The 15,171-nt window shown below is 54.5% G+C and overlaps 1 protein-coding gene across 1 annotated transcript; it reads left to right on the forward strand.

Annotated features, from left to right (window-relative positions):
• The first annotated feature begins 334 nt into the window (after nucleotides 1-334).
• KCNK18 (potassium two pore domain channel subfamily K member 18) lies at nucleotides 335-12,754 on the forward strand. The gene is made up of 3 exons (XM_075533472.1): nucleotides 335-554; nucleotides 2,981-3,109; nucleotides 11,949-12,754. Exons 1-3 carry the CDS (start codon nucleotides 335-337, stop codon nucleotides 12,752-12,754), a joined length of 1,155 nt encoding a protein of 384 aa, XP_075389587.1.
• Nucleotides 12,755-15,171: the final 2,417 nt, after the last annotated feature.

Here is a 15,171-nt window from a genome sequence, read left to right on the forward strand (position 1 = left end):
CCACCTGCCCAGGGGGATGGGGATGGACCAGAGGGCCTCCAGCCAACCCTGAAGGGGCCAGTCACCTGCCCCCAAAGCACAAGTGGGGCTGCTCTGATCTCCCCAAGGCTCTGTCTGGTGACTCAGGTCCCAGGCGTCTGTCGGCTGGGGCGCCATCTGCTCAGCTGGATGAGCAAGGAGCTGCCGGCTGTGGCTGGGTCCTTGGGGAAGCCACCGGCTGTACATTTGGCCTAGCGCCCGGCCATCCTCTGGACACTCCCCTCCTCTTGCTCCTTGTGCTCCGGCCTCTTCCACTAGCTTCTCCTGCCAGAGCAGATGGGCCAAGCCTGCAGAGATGGAGGCTACGGGCCCGGCCCAGCCGGGATGGCGCTGCCCTGACGCTCTGGGGAAGCTCCTGCCTTGCATCTGCTTTCTCTTCTCCCTGGTGACTTATGCACTGGTGGGGGCCGCCCTCTTCATGGCCATTGAGCGGGGCCATGAACTGGCGGTAGAGGACCAGGAGTTTGAGGAGTTCTTGAAGGCACTCTCCAACATCTTGCAATGCAACAGGACAGGTAGGTGGCTCACCCGGTCAGGGCCAGCCTCTCCTGGGTGGGTGAAGGCGTCCCCAGAGGGCTGAGATCAACTTTGTGGGAGACCGACCCTTCTTATTTCTGAGCCTCTCAGAGCCTCAGTTTTCTTCTCTATAAAGTGGGGAGAACCTGGGGCTATCTGGGGTACTGGGGAGACCATTGAGGCCATGGTACAACAGCAGGGGGCACCCACTGTGTGCTCTAGAAGGCCCGTCCCTTCCCTTTGCCTTAGCTCCCAGCCCCACCCAGTCCACGGGGTTGGAGCTGGGCTGGGTGGGGTGGGTGGATGGGGACACTGCATGGCGCTGGGGTTCTTAGGGCTGATCCCCAGAAAAGCTGTTGCCCCACACTTTGGTTTTCAGGGCCTAGATTTCAAGGTAGAGTCCAATCTGGGTCGCCCCTCCCCCCCCCCACCAGAGAACAAGCAGCCTGCTCGCTTTCCTCTCCCTTTCTGCTTCTAAAGCTTTTGTTGTTATTTCTGTGGTCAGTGGGGTGGCAGGCAGGTGAGGAAGCACTTGGGGCCCTGGTTCCTGCCCGAGTTGCTGTGTGACTCAGGCCCACATCCTTGCCCTCTCTGGGTCTCAGGCTTTGAGAAAGCAGGGTCCCAATCTCAGGCCTGCCAGTCACAGGAACCCGAGGGCAGCGTGGAGATCATGCGCAGGTCCCTCTGGGAGCAAGAGGCACTTTATCGATGTCCTGGCCGCCTGGGTGGTGTTCCGTTGGCATTTAGTCATTTGTTCCTCCTCTGTCCTGTCCCCGCAGTGGAAGCTTGCAAAGGGGTATTCGACTCAGTCCGGGGGAGAGCAGGGTCCCCCCCACCCCCTTGTCCCCCACCCTGAGCTGTGTAGCCAATATGGTGAGGCTCACCAATATGGTGTGATAGCTTTCTTCAGACCTTGGGGCCTCAGGGTGGCATGCCTTCAGGAGTAGGGGACTGGGGGCCTCAGGGTGGCATGCCTTCAGGAGTAGGGGACTGGGGGCCTCAGGGTGGCATGCCTTCAGGAGTAGGAGACTGGGGGCCTCAGGGGGGCCTGGCTCACAGCATTTCCTACAGCCTGGACCTTGCTTTGTGAGCAGGTGCCTCAGCCAGTCAGGGGACACAGTGTCCCCTCCAGGGAGGGTCCTACCTCCTCTCTCTGCCTCTGGGGCAGATGGACACACACCCATCTGACTGATCTAGGAGAACGTCACCAGCTCTTCAAGCCAGGCCACACGCCAGAATCCTCCAGTAAGAGTGGGATTGAAATACACAACCCCAGGCTCTGCCCCAAACCCACCCCAGTCCGGTGTCTAGGGCTTGACCGGGACTCTGGCTTTCAAAGCTCCCTGGATGATCCCAATGTGCAGCGTGGTCTGGGAACCTGGAGCCCGCCCTGCCTTCCCTCGGGCCAAGGTGTGTGGAAGATGACTGAGCGCACTGTGGCCAGCCACTGCTCCTGTAGCACCCCGCTTAATCTTCCCAATGACTCCATGGGTATGAACCGCTGCCCCACCCCCTTACAGGCTGGGAAACTGAGGCATGAGACAATGGAGGCAGGAGCCGGCCAGGGGCCTTTGGGCTCCAGAGCTGGACACTTGAACCACTTGTGGGTGCTGCCTCTCAGATGGGGGAGCTGGGACTCTGAAAGCCATCTCGTTTCCACGGCTTCTGGCAGGACCTCGTGAGGGTCGGAGCTGGGCCTAGAATGCAGTTAGCTGAACAGGTGTTATCTGAAGGAGTAGTGAGCCCCCTGCTGTGGACTTGGCTCTGCGCCATCCTCTCTTGACCTCATCAGAGCCAGGTGGGTGATGTGGCACACAGTCCACTGACTGCCCAGCCCAGCAGACCCACGCAGGGACCTGGCTGGGCAATCAAGGCTCCAGTCCTGCCCTGTTGGCCTCGGGAGGGATGTCTTAGAAGCCAAGACTCGGTGGCCTTGGGAGAGGCATCGTTGGATAGCTGCTATTTGCAGGTCCAAGCAGGTGACCCCGTTCCACCAGGCTCAGTGAGCTGCAGGAGCAGGGACAGCTGATATTCATGGGACAGCTTGAACTTCACAAAAGTCCATTGGCTTCTGAGTCTCAAGAGCCCGTGAGAGACCCAGGGCTGAAGGGAAACCCTTCTGAATTTGAAGGCCCGCTGGTTCAGAAAGCCCAAGGCTAGAGAGAAAGCCCGTGGCCCTGGATCCTGAGCCCCTGGGCTGCTCAGCAGGGGAACCCTTCCCCCAGAGTTGCCGGGTGGCCTAGTCTCTGGAGGGACCAGAGCCAGATCTGGAGGGACCAGAGCCAGGGCTTCATCTGCTGAGCATGAGGGATGGGGATACGGGATGGGGTATTCACTTGGGAAGCCTTGGTGCCCTTCGCCCAGGCAGCCCAGCTGGAAGGGCTGGACCCAGGCCTGCTCCCTCACTCTGCCTGTCTTTGCCCAGTTGAGGAAAGCAGGCGGCGGGCCCTCCGGGTGCTGCTGCAGAAGGTGAAGCCGCAGTGGCTGCCCCGCTCCTCCGACTGGTCCTTCCTGAGCTCGCTCTTCTTCTGCTGCACGGTCTTCACCACTGTGGGTAAGTGCAGGCCAGGGCCAGGCAAGGACAGGTCCTGCCCGGGAGAGAGACCAAGAGGAAGCAGGAGTCGCAGACCCCTGGGTGGGGCGGCTGGCATGATCACTCCTTTGTGCAAGAAGCAGCTGTGGGGTACCTACTCAGCCATGGCATGCAGGGGCACGCTGCCCAGTGCAGCAGATGCAGCAGTGGACGGGGGCACCACTGGACAGAGGACACCTCTGGGTGAGATTCTTCCTTGAGGTGGGCGCAGCCACATGCCCAGGGATAGGTCCTGGGGTTTAAGATGTGGACTAGACCCCAGCTTGCTCTTGCCTCTGGCTGAGTGGGCATGGCCAAGGCACAAACTGCCCATGGTGCCTGGGTATCCCCGGGCAAGGCAGAAGCCATCAGGCCCAGAGGATTCTAGACACAGCTGAGAGAACATGCTAGAGGTCCTCCAGGGGCTGGCCGTCCTACTGGGTCTTATAAGAGGGGCCAGAGTTATGGGGAAGGAAGGCTGTGCTGAGGGGACTGCAGGCCTCAAGACAGCAGGAATGAGAGGCCAACAGTCAAACAAGTTGCAGGCATTGTGATCAGGTGGCACTAGAGGGGAGGGGCAGGGATGGTGGGCGTGTGTTGGAAGGATCTGAGGCAAAGGAAAGATATGGTAGCTCAGCACCCCACCAAGGGCACTCCAGCTGCAGCACGGGGCAAAGACAGACCCAGCACCAGAGCCCGAGGCTCAGGGCTTCTTCAGGACTCGTCAAACCAGTGGAAAGGACCAGGCCCCCTCTTCACTCAAGAGAGAAGGTGCCAATCCCTAAGGCTTGTCCCTTGTCCTGCTTGGAGCAGTGGAGGAGCCTGACATCCATACTCACCCCCTCCAGGTAGTGACACAGTCTTGTTCTTGGTCCATAGTCCTTCCAAGACCTGCTTCTCAGGGGCAGCTGAGGACCATCAAGTAAGTCAAGACTTCTTCAACCATCACCATCCTTGACCCCTTTTCACTGGCGAAATTTGCAACATCGTCAGGCGCTGCCACATCCCTCAGATTCACGGCACATTTGATTTTGAATTAATTTTTGGTCTTTGCACCTTCAGAAGCCTTTCACTGGTGTCCAAACTTTTCGCCACCCTAACATTCAGTTATGCAGGCCCCACTGAAGGCCCCTCAGCTTAAGAAGCTTTGGATTAAGTGGCCGCCAAGGAACCTTGAATCAAACTAGCCCATCCCCAACCCAATTGGCTTACACTGCAAGACCGAGGAAGAAGTCTGGTGGGAGGGCAGCTCAAGGACTGACCAGTGTGCAACAGAGTTGTGGCGTCAGGTTCAGGTTCAGAGTCACCAAACGGCCACATCCCACCACACAACCACACCTAGCAGAAAGCAAGGCCGGCTGCCCGACTCAGCATGGAGACTCCCGGGAAGGCTCTGTCGCCTCTTTGCAGCCCAGGGCAGTGTGGCAGGAGACGGCTGTACCACATGAGGCCATGCCGCCGGGGTCTACCTCTGTCTACATTGGGGCCAGCAGAGGCTGCCCAAACAAAGTCAGGGCGCCCCAAGGAAGGGAAGCATGGGAGGGGGGTGTGTAGTCCACTGCCACACACTGTGTAGATGGACCCAGGAGTCCCACCCAAGCTCCTCCGGCACCCACCAGCTGTCCTTCCAAATTGGTCTCACTCACTGGATAGGGAGTAAAGCCAAGTCAGGGCCATGTCATGGGTAAGGAACCATAGGGATAGTGCCCGCATGACTGTGCACTTCTTAGTACCTCCTACCCACCAAATGCACACCTGTGGTCGGTGAGTGAATACAGATACCTGACATGCAATGATCATGCCATACGTGTATTACATGATAGCCTGTTCACCACAACCCTATGAGGGAGGTGCTGCTCTGGCTCCATCAGGACAAGTGCGCACAGAAGCTCCAAGAGGAGGGCCCTGCTGCCAGCGAGACGGGCAGAGGTGAGATCAAGTACCCCTTCCCCAGACCTTTTCTGGGGACGGACAGCTCAGGGCACCCTTTGAGGTGACAGCAGTTATAGGAAAGAGAGCAGAAATGACAAGACAGGGACTGAAAATGGGCAAATGAGCTGAGGGTTTGGGGTTTGTCTTCCTCTCCCACCTCTACCCATCCCCCCCCAGGAGGAAAATTAGCCAACTACCATTGAGCCCTGGCAGAGTAGTGGGTTCCATAGGAGTTGCGCTCCAAACCACTGGGTCAGTAGTTTGAAAGGACCAGCCACTTCCCGGGAGAAAGACTCGGCTGTCTGTCCTGTAAAACGTTACAGTCTGAGGAGCCCCCAGGGGCAGTTCTACCCTGTTCTATAGGGTTGTTGGGGGTCATCATTAACTCAATGGCAGTGAGTGTTCTTCCAGCCAGAGAGTCCATCTCCTCTCAGGCAACCAATGGGGGCGGGGAAGAACTGCTCCCTAGGGTGGGTATCTGAGGCTGTACATCATTTCTGCTTCTCATGCCCCAGCAGCACATGCAGGTCCGCAGACCTGAAGGACTCATTTTCAGGCACACGTCTGACAGTGCTTCACTGCCATTTCAAAGGCTTTCCATGGATAAGCTCTCGGCAGTGGATGGTCTATCCCTTCTTTGTAATCTGTTCTTCGTCTGGAAGCTCTGCCAGTCCTGTTCGCCATGGGTGATCCTGTTGGTATCTGAAATCCAGTGGTACAGCTTCCAGCAGCCCTAATGAGCCACCAGTGTGTACGATAAATGTGTCTCCCCTGTTTCTAACTGTCATCGGGTCCGTGGGTTTCCAAGGCTCTAAATCTTTCTGAGAGCAGATAGCTTCATCTGTCTCCTGCAGAAAACCTAGGGGATGTGAACCATTGACCTTATGGTTAGTATTGCACTGTGTAGACCACTCTGCCACCAGGACTTTGAGCTTACTTGCTTGCTGTTGTTGTTAGGTGCCATTGAGTTGAACTGAATCACAGAGATTCTATGTGCAACAGAACAAAATACCGTCTGGTCCTGCACCATCTTTACAACAATACCTGTGCCCATTGTCCCAGCCACTGTGTCAATCCATCCCATTGAGGGCCTTCCTCTTTTTCACTGCCCTGCTCCACTTTACCAAGCATGAATTCCTTCTCCAGGGACTGGTCTCTTCTGACAACATGTCCCAAGTATGTAAGGTGACATCTCGCCATTCTTGCCTCTAAGGAGCACTCTGGCTGTACCCTTCCAGGGCAGGATGGTTTGTCCCTTTGACACTCCATGGGACTTCCAAGATTCTTCACAGCTCCACAGTTCCAGCACAGATTCTCCCTGGGTGTTCTTTGTTCAATATCCAACTGCCACAAGCACACGAAGCAACCGAAAATTCCATGGCTTTGGTCAGGCACACCTTATTAGTCCTCAATGCTTCATCCTTGCTTTTCAACACCTTGAAGAGATCTTATGCAGCAGATTTACCCAATGCATCTCATCTTTTGATCTCTTGACTGCTGCTTCCTGCGCATCGATTGTGGACCTAAGCATGACGAAATCCTTGACAGCTTCAACCTTCCCTTTATTTATCATAATGTCACCTATTGGTCCAGATGTGAGGATTTTGGTCTTTTGACACTGAGTTGTAATCCATACTGAAGTCCGCAACCCTTGACCTTCATCAGCAAGTGTTTCAAGTCCTCTTCATTTTCCAGCAAGTAAGGTCGTGTCACCTGTATGTCGCAGGTGGTTAATAAGCCTTCTTCCACTCCCGATGCCACAATTTTCTTTGTATAAGCCAGTTTCTGAATATTTTCTCAGCTGACAGAATGAGTATGGTGAGAGGATACAACCTTGATGCACACCTTTCCTGATTTTAATCCACGCAGTAGTCCCTTGTCCTGTTCACACAACTGCCTCTTGATCCATGTCCAAGTTCCACAGGAGCACAATGAAGTGTTCTGTAATGCCCGTTCTTCTCAAGGATATCCACAGTTTGTTATGATCCACATGTCAAATGCCTTGGCATAGTCATTAAAACACAAGTAAACAACTTTCTGGTTTTCTCTGTTTTCAGCCAAGACCCACCTGATGTCAGCAATGATGACATTCCTCATTCTTTGTCCTCTCAGGGATCCAGCCTGCGCCTCTGGTAGCTCCCGGCTACAGTTTACTTCATTGTGCTCTCAAAGATAATATTATATAATTTGAGCATTCCTTTGGGGGCCACTTTTCTTTGGAAGGGCTGTAAATATGGATCTCCTCCAATGAGTTGGCAAAATGGCTGTCTGAAATGTCCTGGCAGAGCGAGTGTTTCCTGTGTGCTTCATCAGCTTGTGGAAACATGTCGATAGGTTTGCCATCAATTCCCGGAGCCTTGTTTTTGACTAATGCGTTCAGTGCATCTTGGGCTGCTTCTTTCAGCACCATTGGTCCTTGCTCAGATGCTACCTCCAGAGATGTGGGATGGTGACTAGTGTCTTCTGGGTGCAGTGACTGTATGTTCTTTCCATCTTCAGCTGATGTTTGGTCCATAGGATCTTTCACGAGGGCAATGAGAGCTGGTATTTTTTTCTTGAGTTCTTTCCATTTAAGATATGCTGAGCGTGTTCTTCCCTGTGGTTTTCTAATTCTCAGGCGGTGCAAATTTCATTAGACTATTTTACTCTTTGTTTCCCCAGCTGCCCTTGGACATTTTCTGCTCGGCCCTTCGACTTCATCATCTCTTCCATTTCCCTTAGCAGCTACACGATGCAGAGCAAGTGTTAGCGTCTCCTCTGACATCATGCTGATCTTTATTCCCCACCTTTTGATCACTTGCTTAGCCAGGGCCTCAAGGAAGCTGGGATGCAAATCAAGATGGCTAGCCCAGGCCTGGGTCAGCGGGATTTTGGGAGAGCTACTTGGTGTCCATTACTGGTGACATCACAGGGGTCTTCTGTGTATATCCAGGGGATGAGGGGAGGTCACAAGGTGCCATCTTTCCCTTGCCTGGGGCTTTGATGGAGGGGTGGTTTCTTGACCTTTGGACCTAGGGAAAATCTGCAAATCACACGCCCAAGGAAACAAACAATGGTAACTTGAATCATCCCCTCTAGTAAGGTGGGGGCCTCAACATACACCCCACCTTCGTCTTGTCTCATTAGCATAGCCCCAAAGCCCCAAACCCATACCAAACTGCCATAAAATTTATGACAGCTCACTGCGCCCTTCAGGACAGGGTAGAATTGCTTCTCTGAGTTTCTGGGATTGTAACTCTTTATGGGAGTAGAAAACCCCATCTTTTCCCCAAGGAACAGTTGGTGGATTCGAACTGCTGAGCTTTTGGTTAACAGCTCAATGAGTAAACACTATACCACCAAGGCTCCTCATTAGCATAGCAGATAAATAAAAAATGTGATCCTATAGGGCAGAGGAAGGTTGTAAATCTTTACAGGAGCAGAAAGCCTCATCTTTATCTCCAGTAGCAGCTGGGGGGTTTGAACTGCTGACCTTGCAGTTAACAGGCCAATGTTAACCCACTGCATCACCAGAGATCCTTTGCAGCAACTTAAGGGGCTGGATTGAATTAGCATCCTTGGTGCTACAGGCATCACTTGCGATCTGGGGGAGGGGGAAGTGGGAACTGCGAATTACAGGGATGGCTAGCAGCATCCTTGACTTCTACCCACTATACCTCTGAGCAAATGCAATGGTTGGCAGAGTGTGATCCCTGGACCAGTGACTTCAGCATCACTTGAGAACCTAGCACTAGAGAGCATGGCTCCGACTCTGTCCTAGACCCACTGAGTCAGAAACCATGGGCATGGAGCCAGCAGCTGGCGCTCTAATGAGTCCCCTAGGTCGTCTTACAAAGCCAAACTAAACTCAGTGTCAGGGAGCCGATGCTGACTCCCAACGACCCTACAGGACAGGATAGAACTGCCCCTTGAGTCTCCAAGACAGTAACTGTTTATGGTAGGAGAATGGCCTCGCTTTCTCCTGAAGAGCCACTGGGGGGTTGGAACTACTGATCTTGTGGTCAGCAGCCCAGCAGATAACCACTACTCCTTCGAGGCTCCTTCAGGGGATCCTGAGGCAACAGAAAACTCAAGAAGCCACAGTCAAATGCCAGGTTAGCAATGCTGGCCGCACTTTTGAATTCCTGGGTCTCTTCCCTTGCACCCCTGCTTGGACCCTACCCGAGTGGCTAAGGAACTCTTCAGAGCCTGTCAAGTGAACCTGCTGGGCGTCCAGGCCATGAACCATGGATCTAGTGGAAATGCATTAGCTTAAGGCTTGGTTTAAATCCCAAGATGCAATGCTCCTGCCATTGTGCGAGTCAATTAGGGCTTGGTGCTGTTCAGTCATTATGCTGCAGCAGGGCAGGGCGTGTGAGCACTCTACCCTGCCCGTTATCAGTAAGTGTCTTTAAGTCCCCCTGATAATACTGCAGTACCACCCCCTCCTGGCATCTCTGTACCTGGACTTGACAGGTACTTGGCCAGCCAATCCTCAGTCTTCCCCTGGGGTCAGTCCCCTTGCATTAGACAGGAAGTGGCCGGCTGTTGAACACTCACAGGCTAATGGGATGAGCTGATCCTGTCGGACTATCTCGGCGCACTGTATAACCGATACGCTTCTCCATTATGCATCTCAGCATGCAGTAATTGGGAGGGCACTGTCCATCCCTGCACAAGGCCTGTGGACTCTCTGAGACGGCTTCCTTTGGTGCTTTCCGGAATATAATCACGTTTTAGGATTGTAAACACATTTCACCCAGAGCAGCCCCAAGGGCTCTGCGACCAGGCCCCCCTTGACAAGGAGAAGCCTGGGCTGGGGGAAGGGGATGGAGGCTTTGTCTGCTGTGGACCGGGTGATGCTAGCCTGTTGCCTGACCTCCGCAGGCCTCCACTGCTTGCCTACTGCACGTGGTTAATGGCTGTGCAAAGGCGTGGCTCTGGCGCTAGGTGGCGGCATGTCCTGTGTGTAAACAATGCCACCTGTCCTTTAAATCAAAACAATTCTGCCTCAAGACCTCTCTGGACTACCGCAGGGGCTGCTGGGGAATGGGTGGGGTGGGGGGCTTGTGCACTGTCTGGAAAGTGGTTAGCCCCCAGCTGGTGGGCCCTCCTGGATGCTGCTGATGCACCTCAGAGCCCACGGTCCTGGGGGCCCTTATTGGGCTTGGGCATGGGGATCTTGGCTCCTGCCCAGGGGCCGACATCTCCAGCCGCAAGGAGGTTCTGTCCCTCTCTCATGACCTGGTGAGCGTGGGCCATGGGGCACCTCTCCGGTCCTGGGGGTGAAGTCTGAGACTACTAGAATTTGCTTCAGGGAGTGCCAGCTGGGGTGGGGGGGTGTAGTCAGCTCAGGCACAGACTTCAGATGTACTGGCCTCATAGGCTGAGCTTTTCCTGTTCATGAATTGATCATCCTTGATGACGTCACAAGTTAGACACAGGCATTAAATCCAAATGCTTTCCCTCTACTTCAAGTCATCAGAACTTGCCCATCCCAGATGCCCACAGGAGCATCTCACCCAGCTGTGTGAGGCCAGTCAGTAGGCCCGGTGGACAGCGCCATTCCTATGTGACGGATCAGACACCTGGGCAGGTAACCCAGACAGATTGTTTTCTAGCACATGGCAGAACTGGGATTCGAACTGTGTCCCAGATTCTAGGCACCGGGATCCTAACCACGTGCCTGCCATTTCTAAGCATGTTCATCTCACCTGAGAAAATACAAGTAGCTCAGAGGGTGGCAGCAGCCATTTCTTTTCAGGACAACTTCTGTCCCTCATCCAGATGCCATGGTGGTATAGCAGTTAAGCGTTGGGCTGCTAACCACAAGGTCAGCAGTTCAAAACCACCAGCTGCTCCTTGGGAGAAAGATGAGGCTGTCTATTCCTGTAAAGAGTTACTGTCTCAGAAATTCAACAGGGGCAGTTCTACCTGTGCTACAGGGTCGCTATGAGTCAGCATGGGCTGGGTGACAATGAGTTCTGGAGTGTTCACCATTGGTGCATAATAAATGCAGTCTATAGAAACAAATGAGGTCCCAGAGAGGACCGGGGGGCTTCCTAAAACCCTTCTGTGGAGGATGAGGGGCAGCAGGTGTGTGACAATGAATCCCTTCCCATCCTTTCCTTACAGAGCAGCCTGGCCTCAATCCTCCATCTTGCTGCAAAGGCTCAGAAACAGTCATGCCACAATGAAGCCCTATCAGCTTCCAGCCAAGGTCATTGTGAATCGTGGGTCTGGAAACAAGGCACTCTTAGTCCAAAGAGAGGCTGTTTTTCACCCCATTTCCCAAGCAGTCCTGGTGCCAGATGCTGTTCCCGTTGTTAGGTCCCAGCAAATTGGTTTTGACTCATAGCAATCTGATGTACAACGGATGGGATGTGCCCGGCGTGGTCCTGCGGCATCCTTACACTTGTTGTGTTTGAGCCCATGTTGCAGCCATGGCGTCAGTCCATCTCCTCAGGGTCTTCCTCTTTTTTGCTGCCCTTTGACTTTACGGAGCATGATATTCTTCTCTGGGGATTGGTCTCCTCCGCTAACATGGGACCAGATCCAAACAAAGTGCACCGTCAGGGAGTCTGAGCCGACTCAGAGCAATTCAATAAGGTGGGCTAAAACTGCCCCTATGGGTTTCTGGGATGGTCACGCTTTATAGGAGTAGAAGGCCTCATCTTTCTCCCTCAGAGCAGCTGGTGGTTTCAAACTACTGACCTTGTGGTTAGCAGCCCAGTGAGTAACCACTGCATCTCCAGGGCTTCTGTGGTGCCAGGCAGGTGGATGCATAAGGTGAACATTTGAAAACACATTGTGCACTCCATCATGTGGAGGAGGGCAGAGGTCCTGGAGGTGGGGGGTGGGGGAGTGGGGTTGGTGGAGACAGCAGCCACAGTTCTGTTGTCTTTTCCAGGTTACGGCCACACCTACCCTGTTACCAGGCTGGGCAAGTACCTGTGCATGCTCTATGCACTCTTGGGCATCCCCCTCATGTTCCTGGTCCTCACCAACATAGGCGACATCCTGGCGGCCATCTTTTCCATGTCCTACAACCACTTCCGGAAGTTCCTTTCCCGAAGGCCTCTGCACCCCAGGGGGTGTGCCCCACTTCCCTGCAGGAGAAGGCCTGTGGAGGCCAGGTCCGTGGCTGAAGCCACTCCGCCGGGGGTCATGATCTGCGCTGAAGAGCTCCGGGACCACAAACCAGCCCCGAGCCCCCAAACCCAAAAGGCCAACTCTGAGCTGTTTGAACATCTTCTTAGCCGAGACAAACAGCACACACTGCAGCTGCCCCTGCCGGGCCTGGAGCGGAGCAGCTCGTGTCCCGAGCTGGTGACCAGCAGGCTCTCGGGCTCCATTGTCAGCAACCTGGACCAGGTGGGGCGGCAGGTGGAGCGGCTGGACGTGCCCCTGCTGTTCATTGTGCTGGTGGTGACGGCCTACATCTCCTGCGCGGCCGCTGTGCTGCCCATGTGGGAGAAGCAGCTGAACTTCGAGAATGCGTTCTACTTCTGCTTCATCACGCTGACCACCATCGGCTTTGGGGACACGGTCTTGGACCACCCCAATGTCTTCATGTTCTTCTCCATTTACATCATCATCGGCATGGAGATCTTGTACATTGCGTTCAGGTTGATGCAAAACAGGCTGATTCACGTCTACAAGAAGCTGCTGCTCTTCCTCGCCGGAGAGAAGGCTTATGTCCCGGTGAGAAAGTGAAGGGCTGCCGGCTCCCAGTCACCGGACATACGCCCACCCGCCATGGGACCCTCCTGGGCTTGCCGTCCCGGATGATGAGGGTAGATCGGGGGCCACTGAGGTCTGACATCTCACACATGGGGCTTGGGAACCAAACCTGTAGGAGGGCTCACGGGGCCATCATGAGTCTGACCCCACAGCCTTGAGCTACAGCACCGCCACCTACTGCAAATGTCTCCCAGTCCTTCAGCCCCTGGCCGACACGCTCCCTCACGGGACATGGACACACTGTCCTCGAGTCAACGACCCTAGACAGGGCTCCTGAGGCTACACAACTTTACAGGAGAGGACAGCCTCCTCTTTCTCCCTCAAAGAGGCTGGTGGATTTGAACCACTGACTTGATTTCACAGTTAGCAGCCCCACCCTCTAACTCACAGTGACACCAGGACCCCTTGTCAGGACCTTCTGAAGTTGAAAGAACGCAAATGATCACCACCCCCAAAACAGTGAATTTTCCTGTTTCAGAAGCACTTAGTGGTTTTCTTGCCAGGAGGAACATCACACTGGTTCCTGCACTTGGACTTCAGGGGAATGAGAGTCTTCCGGGCTGCTCCCTGCTGGTGACGCCCTCTCTGCACGACGGTGGGGCCTGAACCCAAACCCCCAATTCACTGCCAGGCCAACTCATAATGTCCCTAGAGGACAGGGTAGAACTGACCCTATGGATTTCTGGGAAACTAATTCTTTCAAAAGCTCAAACTCACTGCCATGGAGTCTGTGCTGCCTCATAGCCTCCCTGCAGGTCAGAGTAGAGCTGCCTCCTTGGGTTGCTGAGACTTTACATTTTTTACAGGAGTCGGCAGCCTCATCTTTCTCCTGTGGAGCAGCTGGGAGTGTTCGAACTTCTGGCCTTGTGGTTAGCAGCTCCACACATAAAGCCTCCTCCTCCTCCTCTGGCCTGACTGGTGGGTTCGAACTGCTGACCTTGTGGTTGAAGTCCAACGCACAACCTACTATTGCACCAGGGCTTTGCCACTAAGTACATAATAAGCATGTACTCCACAGAAACAAGTGTCCTCAGAGACACAGAAATCCCAGATCCACAGTGTCCTTGGCAGGGACTGGAAGTGCTGGTCCAAGAGCATCCATTTCCTTGAGTGACCTGCACAATGGCACACGGTTTTAGCTCCCAGGCCCTGAACCTTACACAGATACCAGTGGGATTATCATCTGTGCACACAGGGGGCTGGACCCTTTCCTGGAGGCCCAGTTCTGTATAGACCACTTTTCTCACTGGTTGGCATATGATTGGTACCCCTGAATGTGTGGGCACATCAAAGTGTTGCCTCCCAAGTGGACAGATTGGTACCCAGAGCATTGGCACAGTTTCTGGGGGTGGACATGGAGAAGATGCTATTGGTGCTTGCCCTTATCCTCTGACACCCCAGCCCCCCTTTGCCTGAGGACTTTCTCTGGCCATTACATCATAAGCATGTGCAGGGCCAGCTAGATGCACCCAGGGGCTAATCCCCTCAGCCCAGGACCGGCGACAGTGTGCAGTGACAATGCCCTGGCTGCCTGGCCCCCCAATACAGGTTCGCTGTAGGACACGTTCAGCACCCTCTCAGAGTTCCCCAGGGGAACCCAAGCTGCTTGTTAGCACCCTCCCTCCTCCGTCTTGCTGCCCCACTCCTCCACTGTGGCTCCCTGAGGTCTTCCTCCCTCCCTGCTCCTGCTCTAACCCACCCCCCACTTCCACCACCACCCTATTCACTCAAACCTTTGTCTGGGGGCCAGGCGTCTGGAGGCCCCTGCCTGGGAGAGGATGCAAATAAAGAGCTACGTGAACTGGCTGGCGGGCGTCTGGGGCAGCATGCCCCAGGTCTTCTGACTCATGAGATCAGATGTTCCTTCTTGGAGAGACTGGCAGCACGGGAACAGAAACCAACAAAACTCGCCAGTCCCTGGGCAAATGGCGACTGTTACTCCTGGGTGGACCTTGAGAGCTGCCAGAAGCAATAAAACATGCAGGGAGGTGCCTGTGTACAAAGAAAGGATACATCTGCCCTTTGAGGCTGCTCGGTTCCATCTTCGATTCTGGTGGGTGCCCAGGGCAGCTTCCGGAGAGGACTCTTGGCTGCCCTTTCTTGGTCTTCCCTCCTGTTCCCCACCAATCTTTCTGTTCCTGCCACCCTTCCTCCCCTTCCCCCGCCAAAAAAGGGACTGACAGATGTAAGCAGGCCTAGGGAGTGGGGCTGGTGCAGGTGCCAGGTGTCTTTGAGGACCACAGCCCAATGCCTGTGGAACAACGAGGTCCGTTGAGTCCAGATACAGTCAGGCCTGGCCACCAGCGTCCTGTCCAATCAGCATTCATTGAGCTGGATGTCTTCCAGGCTCTATAACCAGGGCCTTGAACCCTCTTTCTGGTTTGGCCTCC

Source organism: Tenrec ecaudatus, chromosome 16 (genome assembly GCF_050624435.1).
Source record: "Tenrec ecaudatus isolate mTenEca1 chromosome 16, mTenEca1.hap1, whole genome shotgun sequence".
Classification (NCBI taxonomy): Eukaryota; Metazoa; Chordata; class Mammalia; order Afrosoricida; family Tenrecidae; genus Tenrec; species Tenrec ecaudatus.